The sequence below is a fragment of the Otolemur garnettii genome, unplaced genomic scaffold (genome assembly GCF_000181295.1).
Source record: "Otolemur garnettii isolate 467f Iridium unplaced genomic scaffold, OtoGar3 scaffold00236, whole genome shotgun sequence".
NCBI lineage: Eukaryota > Metazoa > Chordata > Mammalia > Primates > Galagidae > Otolemur > Otolemur garnettii.
Genome location: NW_003852631.1, coordinates 637,493 through 654,747, shown reverse-complemented (window position 1 = coordinate 654,747; position 17,255 = coordinate 637,493). Strand labels below are relative to the sequence as shown.

Sequence of the window (17,255 nt, the reverse complement as noted above, 5' to 3'; positions counted from 1 at the left end):
TTCTTCTTAGCAAAGTATCACAAGAATGGAAGAAAAAGTATCCAATGTACACAACCCTATTATGAAACTAATTTATAGCTTTCATATGAAAGCTATAACCTAATTATAGCCTAAGAATATGGGGAGGAGGAGGGGGAGGAAGGGAGAAGGGGGTGGAGGGAGGGCGATTGGAGGGATCACTTCTATGGTTTATCTTACAAGGGTACAAGCGAATCTTTCTAAAAGTAGAATATAAACGTCTTAACACAATAACTAAAAAAATGACACGAAGGCTATGTTAACCAGTTTGATGAAAATATTTCAAATTGTATACGAAAACACCACACTGTACCCCATGATTGCATTAATGTACACAGCTGTCATTTAATAAAAAAAAAAAAAGAAAAAAATATGCCTGGTCTGAAAAGAGATGTCCTGTATTTATAAAATGCACACCAGATTTAAAAGACTCATTGTAAAAAAGAATGTAAAATGTTTCAATATTTTTATATTGATCACATCTTGAAATAACAATTTGTTGGCTTGTTTAGATTAGGCTAAATAAATGTACTACCAAAATTAATTTCAACTGTTTCTTTTCTTTTTTTTGAGACAGTCTCACTACGTTGCCCTCAGTAGAGTGCTGTGCTGTCACAGCTCACAGCAACCTCCAACTCTTTGGCTTCAGAGATTCTCTTGCCTCAGCCTCCCAAGTAGGTGGGACTACAGGCATCCACCACAATGCCTGGCTATTTTTTTTTGTTGTAATTGACATTGTTGTTTTGACAGGCCCAAGCTGGGTTTGAACCCACCAGCTCCTGTGCATGTGGCTGTCACCCTAGCCACTGAGCTACAGGTGCCATCCTAATTTCAACTATTTCTTTTTACTTTTTTAATGTGGCTACTAGAAAAATTAAAAGTACCTATTTGGGCTGGGTGTGGGTCACGCCTATAATCCTAGCATTCTGGGAGGCCAAGGCAGGTGGATTGCTCAAGCTCACATGTTCAAGACCAGCCTGAGCCAGAGTGAGACCCTCCATCTCTAAAAATAGCTGGGCGTTGCAGCTGGCACCTCTAGTCCCAGATATTAGGAAGGCTGAGACAAGAGAATCACTTGAGCCCTGGAGTTTGAGGTTGCTGTAAGCTATGATGTCATGGCACTCTCCTGAGGGTGACAAGTGAGACTCTGTCTCAAAAAAAGCCCTGCAAACAACAACAACAACATAAAGGTACCTATTGGTGAGCAATCTAATTCTATTGGTTAGGGGTGTTGAGAGAATGTCTGTATTCCTTACATCTGTATAACTATAAATGCTGTAAAAGATCCAATTTGAATGAAAAGTCCCCAAATTAATCCTCTATTTCTCTCTTTTTATCCTAAGCCACCTTCCCAAGGCGTTTTCATCTTTCCTTCTAAGAGGCTAAAAGAAAAGGGAAATTTTTCTTTTCTGATTCAGAAGTAGGCATAAAACAAATACATTTAAATGTAGTGGGGATATAAGAAAAACCGGAAGTAAACAAGACAGCCTGTAGACAATCTGTTAGCCAAACACAGTAATATATACACCTGGACAAGCATCAGTTCCACGAGGAAACCCAGCAACTTTAATTACTTCACCTACAGGCACTACACTGAGAATTGTTTCTTTCCACTTGAGTGGAAGCATGCTGTTACGCCAGAGTGAGCTGTCAGGAGTTTTGCTTCTCTTATACCAGTACTGTCTTCTGAGGTTCACTTTTATATGTGTTATGTAAATGATAATTAATACATGTAGCACATTGACAACAATAACGAGCATTGGTTTGGGAGTCAGAGAGATCTAGGTTTCATTCTGGCTTTGCCATTTGTTAACTCAACGGGCTTGAGCCAGCAGCTTTACCTCTGAAGGTATTTCTACACCTGCTATCCTGTAGAAATAGTAGGAACATATCTTTGTGTGTATGTGTTTTTGGGATTCATTGAGGTTACAGAGATCCAGGTTACACCAATTGCATGTGCTGGGTAAAATCTCTCTTCTAATTGTGTCCCGCCTCCAAGAGGTGAGGAATACAGCTCCTGACGGGTTAACACCTTGCCTGTGCTCCTAGACATTCTCCTCTCATTTAAAAAATCTGCTCTGCTACAAATATGATTATGTCTTCCATCTTTCGCCAAAGAAATTTTATTCCTCGCCTCAATCCTCATGGGTAGAATTTTGAGGGGACCACTGATCTTGGACATATTTGTCCTCTGCAGTTTTTTTGTTTTGAGACAGAGTCTCCCTCTGTTGCCCAGGCTAGAGTGCTGTGGCATCAGCCTAGCGCACAGCAACCTCAAACTCCTGGGTTCAAGTGATTCTCCTGCTTCATCCTTTGGAATAGCTGGGACTACAGGTGTCTGCTACAATACCCAACTAATTTTTCTATTTTTAGTAGAGACGGAGTCTCATTCTTACTCAGGCTGGTGGTGAACTCCTGAACTCAAGTGATCCTCTGGCTTTAACCTCTCTGAGAACAAGGAGAGAGCTATTCCTTATCCATCTTTCCAAACACCAGGAACACACTACTGACACATTTTGATTTTAAGATAAAATCCTATGAGTAGATAGGATCTTAAGTGCTTCAAAAGTATTTTTTTCAGGTGCTTGCCTAGGTCTATCTCAAAGGAAGAATTTAGGTTACATTTCTCCCCAGACCAGGGATGTTTGATTGAGCGGAGTATTCTCAAAGTGCCACTAATGATGACATCATCACTCCATCCACGCATTACCCACCTAGCATCCATCCCAGACCAACATTTTTTTTTTTTTTTAATACTCATGGTGTGTTGGGTCCCATGTGTTACACCTGAGTTGTTAGAATGAATAAAACTGTCCTTATTAGTGTGTCAGTGAGTTGGGGATGGAAGAGGTAGATGAAACAAACTAGTGAATCTTTGATCATTGTCACAGCTGGGAGATGCATGTGTTTTATCAGCTTTTTGGTATGTTTAACAATTTTCTTTCTTTTTTCTTTTTCTTGAGACAGAATCTCACTTTGTTGCCCTTGGTAGAGTGCTATGGCGTCATACCTTACAGCAGCCTCACACTCTTGGCTTTAAGTGAGTTGCCTCAGTCTCTGGAATAGCTGGGAGGACAGGCGCCCGCCACAACCCAGCTATGTTATAGAGACCAAGGCTCTCTTGCTCAGGCTGGTCTTGAACTCCTGAGCTCAAGCAATACACTCACCTCAGCCTCCCAGAGTGTTGGGTTACTGGTGTGAGCCACCACGCCTAGCCCTAACAATTTTCTCAATAAAGTTATATAATACAAATTGCTCTTTTTCTCAAGCTAGGGAGCTAGATTTGATAGAGGCCTTATTGTAGGCAAGTGCAGCCAGGGCCTGGACTTAAACGCAGAGTATTAGCGGAAGACAGTCTCTGGGGCAAGGTGAGGAATGCCTCCTGGTGGCAGGTAACTAGTTCTGAACTAGTTCTTTAAGTTGTTCAGATGAAAGAAGCCCCAAACTACAAGTCTGATTCAGCCTTCAGCTGGGTTTGGAGGAGCTCAGAGGTCAGGGTCAGGAGTGAGGAACTTGCCTCTCACCTAGCTTCCCCTTTGCTTAAGGTCAGCAGAAGTAGGAAGATATACAAATTCAGGCGCTGTGCAAGGCTTTTGGTTAGATTTGCCTGCGCCATATAGGGAACTTGACACAATTAGACAAGGGGGAGTTAGGAATCAAGTCCTTCCAACTCCAAAGACGGGGAGAATTGGTTCAAAACTTGAAATCAGACAGTGGTAGGTTCAAATCCTTACTAGCTTCGTGGCTTTGAACAAATCACTGGACCTCCCTGAGCTGACTCAATTTCTCCATCTATACAAAGAGTACGGTAAAACCTTGAAAGGTTTGGTGAGGACCAGAGATCCAACTGTCAAGATCCCGGCGTGAAGTGAAGGCTCCATAAATGGCAGCCATCATTCCTGGCCAAGTGCGGGTGCATTCTCCGAGGCGCGCCTCCCGCCGGGTCCCTCAGGACTGGCGCAGCCCGCCTCCCGGGCTCCTGCCCTACAGTCCTCCCAGCAGGTGGCCCAGCATTCGTACCCACGCCCCTAAGCAAGCCTGGAGGGAAGGAGGGTTGGATGTCCAAGGTCTCCCCCAAGGATCAACCCCCACCTCTATGCGCCCGGCGCAGGTAAGGTTTCCGGCCCAGGCCATGGGGACAGCGACCTCTGGGGAGGTCGAGGCGAAGGGCGCAGCCCCGGGCCTGGAGGGGGCTCCAGAGGGCGCTCCCTCCCTCGCCTGGGTTCACCCCTGGGCCAACCTCGGCGCCGGGGCCGCGGGCTGCGCGCTCTGCGGCTGTGAAAACCCGGAGAGGCGGATCGGAGCGCGCTCGCCGCGCTCGCAGCCAACTCCTCCGCGGTCCGGCCGCCGAGCTGGGCATGCTCAGTGCGGCCGCCGCGCCGCCGTCCGCCAACTCCGGAGCTTGCGCTCCCGGGCCGTGGGGGCGAGAACGCCAGCGGCGAGCCGGCGTCGCTCGCCGCCCCCAGACAGTGGCAAACTTCGCGGCGTCCCCAGAGCTCCTTCGGGCGAGGCAGATACATCGCTAATAAAATCAAATTCCGTTCCCCCATCCCAACCCCAATGATGGAGGCTGCGGCCGCTGGAGTGACCCCGCCGCCACCGGCCCCCGCCCGCTAGCCGGGACCAACAGGTAAACTGTTGGGGGTTGTGGGGGAGGAGCTGTGGTCTGGGGGAGGGCAGCGGGCAGAAAAAGCCCTAAATGCCTACGGGCTGACTGGCCCCGTCGGCGCTCACGGCCATCCCTTCTCACCCCCCCTCCTCCCCAGCCCCTGGAGGGGCTGCAAAGGGTTAAGTCGGCCCCGCGCCACCGTGAGCACGGCCCCCTCCAGCCTCCGCGACTGCCAGCAGCGCGCCTCGGCGCCTGCCCGGAGCCGCCTAGGGGACCCGAGCCGCGGATGCGCCACCAGAGCCTAGCGGGCGTCTAGGAGGAACCGGCCGCTTCCCACCGTCCGCATCCCTGCGTCTCCCACCCCCTCCAGGCCTCCTTCCCTCTGCCCCGGCCGGGTCCGTGCTCAGGTGGCGGGGTCTGCCGGGCGCGTGGCGGCGGGGGAAGGGTCTTTGCCTAGGAAGAGGGGCGGGGGCGGGCCGCTCATCAGCCTCTTCCTCAGGGAAGAGAGCCATTCTCGTCTGGGGCGAGCACTTGAGCCACCCGCCTAGGAGCCAAGAAAAGTTTATTTTCCCCTCTTGCCCCTCCCCCACTCCCACCCTGCGCCCAGCTGGGGTGGGTTTGGGTCCATTGGTGAAAAAAGTCACACGTTCCCATCAGCTGCTCCTCCCCCTGGGGACAGGAGGCAGGCGCCGCGGAGGACCCTGGCAGACCTCCAGCTCCTCTGCTGCCGCCACCAGATAGGTGCGTCCCGGGGCTCGAGCGCAGCCGGGGGCCCGCCGAAGGCTGCCCCCATCAGTGCGAGTCTGCGTGCCGGGCAGCAGCAGCATCCAACCTGCTTTATTCCTGCCTGCAGCGCCACAGCGAGCGAGGAGGGGGAGAGAGGGAGTCTGTCTGCAAAGTGCTGCTCCCTGGTGCTCAGAGGCGGCTGCTCCAGCTCCAACTCTCATTCATTTCGCCGGTTAACATGAGAGATCATGGCCGCCTTCGGGCTTCTCAGCTATGAGCAGAGACCGCTGAAGCGCCCCCGGCTTGGGCCGCCCGACGTCTACCCACAGGACCCCAAGCAGAAGGAGGTAAGGGCGCCGGCGGCCTCCCCAGCAACCGGGGCCGTGCTCTGCAGCGCTGACCCGGGGCCAAGTTGGCCCAGCAGGCATCGCAGGCGCTGCGGGGGAAGGGTCGGGGAGGGGATTGGAGGCGGAGGTCGGGCTGGGGGGCCCAAGGACCCCCGGCGGCGGAGACCGAGTGGCTGTCAGTCCTAGCGCTCCACTGGGGCGCTCGCTCTCCGAGTGCCGGGTCGTTTTCGCGTTACCGGGCCTTGCACGGCGCTGCCGGTTGCTTCATGGGTTTCTTGCCTGCCGAAATCCTCCCGTTCGCTCTCCCTCGCTTCTGCTTGTTTTATTTTTCTCTTTGCCGCTTCAGTAAATCCTTGTAAACTTTTTGAAAAATGTTGGAATGCAGTGCATCCGACACTGAGGTCTTGCGTTTTGCGCCTGCTGGCCGGAGACGGATGTGGGGGGGGGGTTCTTTTCAAATTTTGCAGTTTGGAATCGAAGTCGTTTTTATCAAGGTGATAGATACTTACCTCTCTTACCTCCGTATCCCCTCTCCGCTTTAAAAATCAATATTAAAGAGAAACACTGATTTTCGTCCCTAGAGCAATTGGCTTAATTGCTGGAGGCTGTTTTGTATATGTAAAAGCAGGCGAGTTGTCTTGGGAGGGAATCGGTCGGTCCCAGGATTGCTTATTTCTTTGAATGAAATCATTTGAAAAAACCTTGACTCTTGCACCAGGTACACTAGCTTCAATGTCTAGGGTAACCGTGGCATTTTGTAGCTGTGTGTGTGTTTGTCAGGAGTTAACAAGTAATTATGTAACAACTCTCCAGTTATAATGATCATCACCCTTGGCTACACAATTTGCTCAGGGACTTGCTTTTTTTTAAAGATCACCTGCTACCCAGCTGTGCTTTCTGAGTTCGCCAGCTGCAGCCCACCCATTCTCTGTTTTCTTCAGCTAAACACTAGCTGACCACATTTCAGGACTTATCTTTCTGGGAATCTAAAAATCCTCTCTTAAAAGTTTATAGGCCTACTGGCATCACAGAAAAGAGCTTTGTTACTAAGGCAAGGAGAGGTCCTTAAGACTTGGGTTTTGATAAATGTATCTGTTTCATTAATGGAGTAGGGATGCTTGTTCTGACTAAACTGTTTTGCTAATGAAGTGTCTGAGAGATAAGGAGCAGCAACTCCTTTCAGAGGTTTAGCACACTAAATATGTTTGAGCAGCAGTGCAGTAATTCAGATTAAAGCTAGGAAGGTTTTATAGGCGGGTTCCCAGCAGAGATTTAATGGGAAAGTAGGAGTTTGAGATTTTGTGGGTTCTTTCCCACCAATCTCCCCACCCTGTTACCCCTTAGAGATGCTAAGGATCACGTGTAAAGAAAAGTAATAAAACGGAGTGGGAGGAAGTTTTGATGGGAGGGGAGGGGACAGGGGCATTCACTGGGTGATCTTTATCATCTTGTGATTAACACGTTGACTGCCACACTAGGAAAAAAAGTTTTTCCTTGGGGCCAAGGTATTTTATTAGGCCAAGACAGGTCAGGAGGCATGTCAGTCATACATGCTTCATGAGGTCTCCAGTTCAAAACTAGCAAAAGTTAAATACAACTGGCGTGGCAGTTAATGTCTGGCCCAGCTCTTCAGAAGGCAGCGTAATTGACACTCCTCAGTTATGGTATGGCGGCTTGGGGTGTCACTCGGCCTTATATAGCACTTACTCCTCAGCTCAAACTTATTTTTCGATATATGTGCATTTCAGGATTGAGGTGTCTGTGATTCTGGAAAGAGTGATTTTGGATTTCAGGGTCTTAAAACATTTTATGGAGTTTTGAAACAGGAAAGTGACCTTTGAGGTGCCTTTTTTTTTTTTTTTAAGACAGTCTCACTATGTCACCCTTGGTAGAGTGTTGTGCTGTCACAGCTCACAGCAACCTCAAACTCTTGGGCTTAAACGAGTCTCTTGCCACAGCCTCCCAAGTAGCTGGGACTACTGGCGCCCACCACAACGCCCAGCTATTTTTAGAGATGGGGGTGGGGGGTTCCCGCTCTAGCTCAGGCTGGTCTGGAACTTGTTAGCTCAGGCAGTTCACTGGCCTCAGCCTTCCTAAGTGCTAGGATTACAGGTGTGAGCCTCCGTGCCCCCGCCCTGTGGCACCTTTTTAAACTTCTTTTGAAAAGGGAAACTGAGACCAGGCAAGGCTTAAGTGATTTGACTAAGGTGTATGGTGGCTAAGCAGAGTTGGACCACCAAACCAGTATTTATGTCAAAACCAATAGGGTTGAGGATGCTTTCTGCTAAATTGTCGTTCTGATATTCTTCCCTTCCCCCCAAGGCAGGCAGTGTTTTATCTGTCTTGAGCAGAGAGTCAGTTATGTGGGACTGTAGCCAAATTTGGGTATAGTACAGAACAGGTGCTTGGTTGATCTTGGGGGTGGTTGGCGCACAGAGTTTTCTAAGCTTTAGTTATTTATGTATTACCTCCCTCAGGATTTCTCCCCGACCCCCATTCCACCTATGTATTCGAATGTTTTCTTTAACTTTTAAGAAACTTTTTGTTTCTGAAGCACTACTATATGTGAAGTCATGGATTTATATATTGTGATGTATATGTGTGTATATATAAATTTCAACTGATGTATGTATATAACTTTATCTGATAATACATGCACATACATATATGATTATACACATTAAAATGAGACCATAACTATTAACACTCTAAAAAGTTTATCTGTCCATCTTAAACCATTAGAGCTTTGTGTCCGCATGGAGGGAGATGCTGATTTAATGGAGGAAGTGTGGGGAGACCTGGAATTGGGTCCTGGTTTTGGATCTTTGTGATTGTGTAGCCGTGGGCAAGTTGCAAGCCTTCTCATTTGTAAATTAGTTTGATTGTGTACTTCCGAAAAGTTTGCACATCAGCGTTTGTGTGAGAAAAGCCCTGCTCCTAGTAAAAGTTTTTCTTATCTCTGTTGAAGTCGTTTTTATTGTTAACCAGTGGTAATAGAGTTCTGGAAAATGGCTCCCAGCAAATAAGGTTGGAACCCTTGAATGAAGGTCCCCCCCACCACCCCCAGAGGTATGGAGGAGGAGCTGGAAGCTTAACTGCTTGATGGATTGATTGTATTTATTTGCTAGCTTGCTGTGCAGCAGCAGCCCAGAGGACTTTATTATACTTTGCCCTCTGGAAACACTATCCTCCTTCCTTATGCCCCATACATCCACACATCTATGAGTGCATCGTGCATCGTGTTTGATCCAGTTCCAAAAGGTATTTCCAATCCATCCATTACTCCCTGGTTTCACCAATGTGCTTAACCTCCTTTTGGACTCCAGGCTGTCTTTTCTCTGCTCTGGGGCTCCTGCATATGCCCATCTGTCTGCCCAGACACCCATCTGCCTACCCACTTGTTTGCTACACCCTCAGCTTTCGACTCGCTCTTGTCACCTTAGGAAGGTAGGTGCTGAAGCCACTGTGCTCGGGTTGGAATCCAGGCTCTCCTGTGTATATATTCCTTATTCTCTCCACGCCTCAGTTTCCTTCCCGGTACAGTGAGGATGATGATACTGCTCACCCTGTAGGGCTGTTGGAAGATGACGTGGATAATGCATGTACAGCACTGGAGTAGGATCTGCCGTAGATTCAGCCCTCAAGTATTTGCTGTCATAAACTGTCGTCAGGCCTGCTGCTTCATCACTCAGGTCTCCGTCCCACGATCTCCTCAGGCCTTTCTGGTATCTCAGGGATGAGACCTGCTTGAGGCATGGCTGAAGTACCTGGCACCTAGTACAGTTAGTTTCTAGAATGTTGAGGGCACAAGTATTTGTCGGAATGTATGAATAGAAATGGGAAAACTGATGACTGAAGGGTGAATCTTAAAGCTAGATGTTGCATCTGCCTTGGAGGCTACAAGGCTGAAAGTGAAATTAAGCCCTAGAAATAGGAAGGAAGAGTTTTACTATGGGATAAAAGAGGCTAAAACAATTAAATAGTTAATATATTTAGGAAATCCAATTAGTCAAATAGATTGGACTACGGAGTCTGAGGCAAGAGGATCATTTGAACCCAGGAGTTTGAGGTTATTGTGAGCTCTGATGACACCATGGCACTCTACCCAAGGTGAAAGAGTGAGACTTGGTTCTCAGGAAAAGAAAAAAAAAAGAAAAAGTAAAACAATAGTGAGATTTCTAGGTCCCAGGAGCTATAGCACCCTGCCAGAAGGGTGTGGGGGGAGGTTGGCTGGTGTGCTGTGCAGGGGGCTCCCCAGGGGTTATTAAGTACAGCATGACTTGGAGAGTTGGTGGTGATAATGATAGGGGTGGTGACTGCATGAGGATAACCCACGGTAGTGGTTCTCCAACTTCGGAGCACATTTGGGTGGCATAGAGGGTTTGCTAAACACAGATTCTTGGGGTCCCAGAATCAGCATTTCTGACAAGATTCAAGGATGTGACCTGAGCTGCAGGTCCTAGGTCCCACTTGGAGAACCCTGGCTTAGAAAGAAGGCATCCTATTCTGTAGGGTCTAGACCATTGTCTTTCAGCCTTTTTTTTCAGTCATAGCACACTGGTACCTGTGAGTACCAGTTGATTTTGAAATTTTTTCAGAAGTACACAAACTAATTTACAAATCAGAAGGCTTGCACACTGGTACCTTACTCCTTTCTGGAGTAAGTAACCCCTTAAAAGGGCTTAGCTCCTTTGTGTCCAGGGTCTTGTTCCATCCTTCCCCCTGCAGTCATCTTTTCTGTTATAGTTAAACTTTCACAGCACACTTAAATTATGTTGATTGAAAAAAAGAGTTAAAAAAAAAAAGAGAGAGAATGTACTTACTGTGCTTTGAACTTCTTTCAAAACTAATTTAATTAATGATCTTTAAAAATGTTCGAAGCACACTTAAAGTCATCACTGGCCTGGAGAATCCTGCTTGCCACAGGCAAGGATTGGACTTCTATGTGGCTGAAGTTGCAGTGGCCTGATTTTATAGTTGACTCCGCTACGATTTGGTGCACTTTTTCTAGAAGTTATGTCCTTTCTTAGCTTTAGACTAGGGGCATGGGTCAGAAGTTTCGGTCTCCCTCCACTGCCTTTCCATTATACGTGAAATAAAATCTAAACCCTTACCCCTAACCTTCAGGTCTATCAGTCTGGCCCTGGCTTACTTCTGTAGTTCCTGCCTGTAGCCAGACAGCCTAGCTTTGCTCTGGCTCCCCACTTCCTGCATGTCTGACTCAGCTTCTTCACCTGTGGAATGAGGTTCACATTCTAACTTCATGGGGTTGCAGGGCAGAGAAAATGAGCTAATGTATGCAAAGTACTAGAGCTGTGCTTGTCACACGGATGGGTCTCAGTGCGGGTCAGCCATTAGCAGAATGCTCGTTAAAGAATTTTTGGGTCTCCCATTGTCCTTGCAACAACATCCACAAGACCCTGCCCTCTGATATCTGGGTCTGGAGTAAGTAATCCCTTAAAACAGGCTCAGCTGCTTTGTGTCCAGGGTCTTGTTCCCTCCTCCCCGCTTCAGTCATCTTTTCTGTCATTCGGTTTTTAGCTCAGAGACTTCCCCCCAAGGGAAACCTTCCTGTATCCCAGCTTCCTTCATCCTTGCCGTTTTGTTACCTGGTGTTAATATGCTTTGTGGTGCTTGCCCTTGTCTGAAATGTGATTTTCAGTATGCTTATTCTCCTCTGCGTGACCTTTCTTCTACCCTGGAATGTAAGCTCCGTGAGATCAGGGGCTTGTCCGTGAGGTTCACAGTCGGGCAGCAGTGGGGAACCCGTCACCTTCAAGACATTGTGGCCTTCCTGGTTCTTCAGTGTGGCCTTTTGAATCCAAATTTTACAGAACAAATCCTTTCGTTGAAAGGGGTGCAGCAGAGAAAGAGAAAACTTTAAAGCTTTTCTTGTCTCCTTTGGTGCTTAAAAAAGAATGATCTTAAAATCAGAAGGCCCCAGGTTCCCTGCCCCGGGTAGGTGTTCAGGGAATACCTAGTGAAGAAATTTATAAGATGCAGAAAGAACTCTTAATAAGCAATTGGGAGTATTTGTGATATTTAACTGTCCCAATGCTTGTTACTTCTATTAGTTTTCTTAACACATAAGTTTCAGAGACAGCTGGGAAAGTGAAAGTTTGTTTCTCTTAAGGAGGAAGAGTTGGGAACAGAGAACAGTCAGCCAGTTGCCTGGGGGATCAAAAAGCCTGAGAAGGCTGGGGAGACATTTGGTTCTGAAAGCTGTCCACCTGAGGCTAATTGGCTCGGGACTCCTGCAGACCTCCCTGAATCCCATTGTCCTAGGAAGGTTGGACATTGATGCCTAAGGTGACACGATCCCTGAAGGAAGCACTGGGTGGGAGGTCCTGCTGCTCCCAGCTGCTCCCTGCAGTGTTGCCACAGAAACTGTGTGGCCGGAGAGGAGGAATTCAACTGGCTGTCATTTTTCTGGGTCCCCACCTCTGGTACAGTCTTCAAAGATGCTTGTTAACTATGCCATTATAGTGCCCCACCTCCACCCCAGCCCTGCTGAGTCAATTTCTGGGAAGGAAGTGCAGAAATTTGCATTTTAAACTATCTTTCTAGGTGATTCCTAAACACCTTGAAAACCTTCGCAAACATTCATAAAGTGTTCCCCTCTTACCTGCTGGCCCCTATTAGATACATTAGTATCTTAGAGTGTTTTGGGTTCTGTGTGAGGAATTAGGACCCTTTGGTACTAAATAGTGCAGATGAGTTTGGCTACTTTCCCCCTTGAAGTTCTGGTGCAGTAAGCATGGTCCCCACATGGACCTGTTTCCTGTCAGCTGTGCTTGGTTTATATGTTTCACAGCAGAGTAGAATTCCATTCCATGCCTTGGTCCTGAAATATCCATAGCTGCCTCCTCCATGCACTTGGCTGAACTGGGCCTTAGGTAGGTAGGTCTTATTTTGTTCCACAAAGTTTTCCTCTTTCTCTCTCTCTTTTTTAAAGACAGGGTCTCACTTTGTTATGCTTGGTAGAGTGCTGTGGCATCATAGCTCATAGCAACCGCAAACTCTTGGGCTCAAGTAATTCTATTGTCTCAGCCTCCCAAGTAGCTGGGACTATAGGCACCTGCCACAACACCTGGCTATTTTTTTTTTTTTTTTTTTTTTTTTTTTAGAGACAGCCTGCTATTGCTCAGGCTAGTATCAGAACTCTTGAGCTCAGCCAGTCCATCCAACTCAGCCTCCTAGAGTGTTGGGATTACAGTTGGCTTTTTTTCTTATTTTAAGACAATGTTTTGAGACTCTGCACCTGTAGCTCAGTGGCTAGGGCTCTGGCCACGTACACCAGGGCTGGTGGGTTTGAATCATGCCTGCCAAACAACAGTGACAACTACAACAACAAGAGAAAAGCCGGGCATGTGGTGGGCACCTGTAGTCCCAGTTACTTTGGAGGCTGAGGCAAGAGACTAGCTTAAGCCCAAGAGTTTGAGGTTGCTGTGAGCTATGATGCCATGGCACTCTACCAAGGGTGACATAGTGAGGCTCTAGACTCTGTCTTAAAAAAAAAAAAAAAAAAAAGAGACAGAGATAGTGTTTTGCTTTGCTTTGTTATGCAGGCTGGACTCCAACTCCTGGGCTCAACTTCTCACCTCAGTCTTCCAAGTAGCTGGGACTACAGGCATGCTCCACATCATCCAGCTGAGGCTGTTCCTTGAGCTTGTCAGAGCTGTGGGATTTTGTTTGGCTGTGTGCCTAAGTTCTCAGCTGGGCTCTTTGAGCTCATACAAGGCTGTTGATTATGGGTGCAGCTACTGTCCTGTAGCCTGTCAGATGCTTCCCCTAGGCTGGCACCTGAGGAAATGAAATGTGATCCTTTAGGAAGTTGGAAGAGCACAAAGCGAGGTCTGAAAGGGAAACTGTTTTGGGTGGATACCAGGTAACAGAGGATCAGGGATGAGCCAAGTCCAAGGGTGTCAGCTGAACTAGTTAGTAGTGCCATGCGTGGTGTGTGCACCAGAGTGTGAAAACCAAGCAGATGTAGAAGCATGGAGTGAGTGGAGCTTGGAAACTCTAAGAGCTGTGAAGTATTTCTTCCGAAGCTCTTCTTTACTTTAATGAGGTTCTGAGCCTGAGTCTTGAGCCTTCTAGACCAGGCAGACAGTAGGGAAGTTAGAGGGATCTTACCAAAGAGTGAACTTGGTAAATGCCATTAAAACCACAGGGCTCAGGCTGTGCCTGTGGCTCAGTGAGTAGATCGCTGGCCCCATATACCGAGGGTGGCCGGTTCAAACCCAGCCTTGGCCAAATTGCTACAAAAATAGCCAGGTGTTGTGGCGGGCATCTATAGTCCCAGCTAATTGGGAGGCCGAGGCTAGAGAATCACCTAAGCCCAGGAGTCAGAGGTTGCTGTGAGCTGTGATGTCACAGTATTCTACCAAGGGCAATAAAGTGAGACTGTCTCAAAAAACAAACAAACAAAAAAACAAACAAAACCCCCCCAAACCTCAGGACTCTGAGCAGGGAAGAAAGGAGGTGAGTGATGGCGTGGAGAAAAGCTGACCTTAGGGTCTGAGGGCTGGGTGGGTGGGGGAATCCACGGGAAATGCAGAGGGGAGGCCCCTACCTCCTGTATATCATTCCCTGATCAATGGGCTACATTTGAACTGTTAATTGTCTTTACAGAATTTTTAGAAGTAGGTGGTGGTTACAAGGGAGTTGGTGGTACTATTCTCTTTTTTTCCTCTGTCTTGGAACATGTATAAAGTAAGGAAAACGACATTAAATTATAAAGTGGTATTTTGAAATTGAAATGCTAATTTGCATAATCTGGAAGGATTATCACTTACATGTAAACAATGATCATCTCTGGGGTGGATTGAGAATGACTTTTCTTTGTACAATTCTGTATTTCACTATTACTTGCGTGATTTTAATTTTTTAAATTAAATCATAATAGTACATTGGTGCATTATGGGGTTCAGTGTACTGATTTGATATACAATGTGAAATGCTTACATCAAACTGATTAACACATCCATCACCTCGCTTATTTGTTGTGGTAAGACAATTATCCTCTTCTCTTAATAGTTTTGAAATATACTATTGCATCATGCACATTAGGTGAGGAACATGCATGATTTTTGTCATTGGAGGAAATAACTTCAGATGACTTTGACTAGGTGTATAGGATCTTTGTTCCAAGTGAACCTAGAGCCCTTTTGGTGATGCATAGGGAGAGTGATCTTGCAGGGTGCAGATGTAGGTATTAAAAGGTGGTGGAGTTGGGGTTGGGACTGTTACATGAACACTCTCGCTCTGCCACTGGCACTGTGTGATTTTGGGCAGTTTTGTCATTTTTCTCCTTTGTGAGCTGGGGGAGAATAATCCCTGACCATAGAGAGTGTTTTAAATATGGAGGAGCATTGTAAGCTGAAATTTTTATCAAGTGTAAGGTCTAAATTAAGAGATGTTCTTGAGCAGAGTTATACCAGATGCATGTTAAAATTTCAGGAGTTTTGTGAGCTGGTTGATATCAGGAAGGTAGCTTGGAATTGGCCATTGTGGGAATATTTATACCAAGGAGATTGGTAAATCCTATGAGTTAGGGTTTCCTTCCTTCCATTCTTCCAAGTTTTGCCAGCACATCTTTGGGTATAGTTGAGTGTGGCAGACACTGTGGGCCACTTCCCCATCATTCTGTTCCTGCTTTTCCCTTGCTTCCCACTGAAAACTTTTTTTAGGATAACCAGATGCTAGTTAGGTGTGGTGGCTCATGCCTGGAGTCTCAGCTACTCTGGAGGCCCAGGTGGGAGGATCCCTTGAGCCCAGGAGTTTGAGACCAGCCTGGGCAACATAGTGAGATCCAAAAAATCAAAAACAGACTCTTACTTTTCTAGTAAGCACTTAACTTAGTTCTGGCCAAAGAGAGTTAATGAAACTCAACAATAGCACTTGTGGAAGATAATTTTTTCCTGTCTGATAAAAGTACAGGCACAGAGGGCAAAGGCCCTCTCTTAATGGCCTGAAGGCTCCTTATTTTTCTAAGGAAAGGTGATAAAGAAACAGGATAGCTGGAGCTGGGGCAACCTTCTTGTAACCTTGAGGGAACAAGCCTATGGGGGAAAGCCAATGAGAGGAGTCAGTTGAGGGGCCGTGTGCAGTTGTTGAGCTGGTGAAGTAATCTGGGGACCCGCTCCTTCTGGATTCTTGTTAAGCAAACAGTAGCTATCCACTTGGTTTAAGCCACTGTCAGGCCAGCTGTCAATTTCTTGTAGCTAAAGGCATTCTAATGTTGTCATGGTATTTTCCATTTATATTTTGGCACCCTTGACTAATCACAGCACGAGCTCCCTTCTTTTTCAGAAGGTACACATTCCAAGAACTCTCCTGCTCTCTGGCTTGGTGAGGAATATAGGGCAAGAGAGAAAGGACACCTGCATCTTGTTCACTAACAGCACATCAGTACCCCTCAGAAGCTGAGGGGGGATGAACAGTGGGCTCCTTTTTAAAATTTCTATTTCTGGCAGAAAGTTTTGGTGGAAAGGGAGGGAGCTTGGAGCAGGAGATTCTATGGGTCTGCACTATTTTGTGGGGCAGCCATACGTGTTTAGGCCCAGAAGGGAACTTAGAGATGGCTTGTTCTAACTCTCTCCTTCAGTACAAAAGGAAAATTGAGTCCCAGAGAGGTTACAGAGAGTTGTCAAAGCAGATCTGGGCCAAGCACTGTGTGCCCTGATTTGTTCTTGCAACTTTACTTGGCCTCCCCTCTGGTAAACACCCTCACGTTGCCCTGGCAATGAGAATCACTTTTCATTTTAGGGCACCCAGTGCTTGTGTGAGTGCTGGGGACTGTTCAGCCCACAACTTGATCCTCTCAGAGCTCTCTGGATCTTGTGTGGTATTTCCTGGGCAGAGGGAAGAATACTCTGGAAGCTCACATTCTTTTGTCTTTTTTTTTTTTTTTTTTTTTGGTGGAAGTTTCCCTGTCCTATTTCCTGCCTCTGGGGATATCCCTGCCATTGGCATTTTCAGGCTACATGTGCAGTGGTGGTCATTTCTGTCTGGTTTTATTTTCATGGTTGAGATACTCCATTATTTATTATGGGTAGCCCTCTTGAGAGAGATATATAAAACTGTACCAGTTGCTCAGGTCCAGGGGTCAACATTTATATGGCATTTTATATAAACAGGATTCTCTTTAGACGTGCAGAGCTGTGACCCCGAGCAGAGGAGAGTAATGTTAGCCACTGTGTTTCATTTTCCATGTTCTACAGGAAACATTAATATGCCTATTCATGCCAGACCAATTTAGTCACTTAACCAGTATTATTGAGCACCTTGTAGGCCTTCGTAGCTATGGCATCTTGAGGACAGGACCAAAGGCTTTTATTTCCTGTTACATCCCTGGCTTCCAGCACAGTGCCTGTCCCACACCTGGGGCTCAGAACTTTTCTTCTGTGGTTGAATATAAAAAACCACCAGGTGCTGGGAGCCTTAGTTTCAGTCCGAGGGCTGCAGTCTAGAGCAGTGGTTTACAACTGTGGGTGATTTTCCTTTCTCTGTGCTCAGACTCTGGCCATATTTGGAGACAGTGGGTAGAAGCC

At 47.0% G+C, this 17,255-nt stretch overlaps 1 protein-coding gene across 1 annotated transcript in view; it reads left to right on the top strand.

The window, feature by feature from the left end:
- The first annotated feature begins 5,601 nt into the window (after positions 1 to 5,601).
- Positions 5,602 to 17,255, top strand: part of MED12L (mediator complex subunit 12 like) — a 322,246-nt gene continuing 310,592 nt past the window's right edge. The window contains exon 1 of the mRNA XM_012812967.1: positions 5,602 to 5,700. Coding sequence (XP_012668421.1) covers positions 5,602 to 5,700 — 99 coding nt within the window. The remainder of the gene's footprint in view (positions 5,701 to 17,255) is intronic.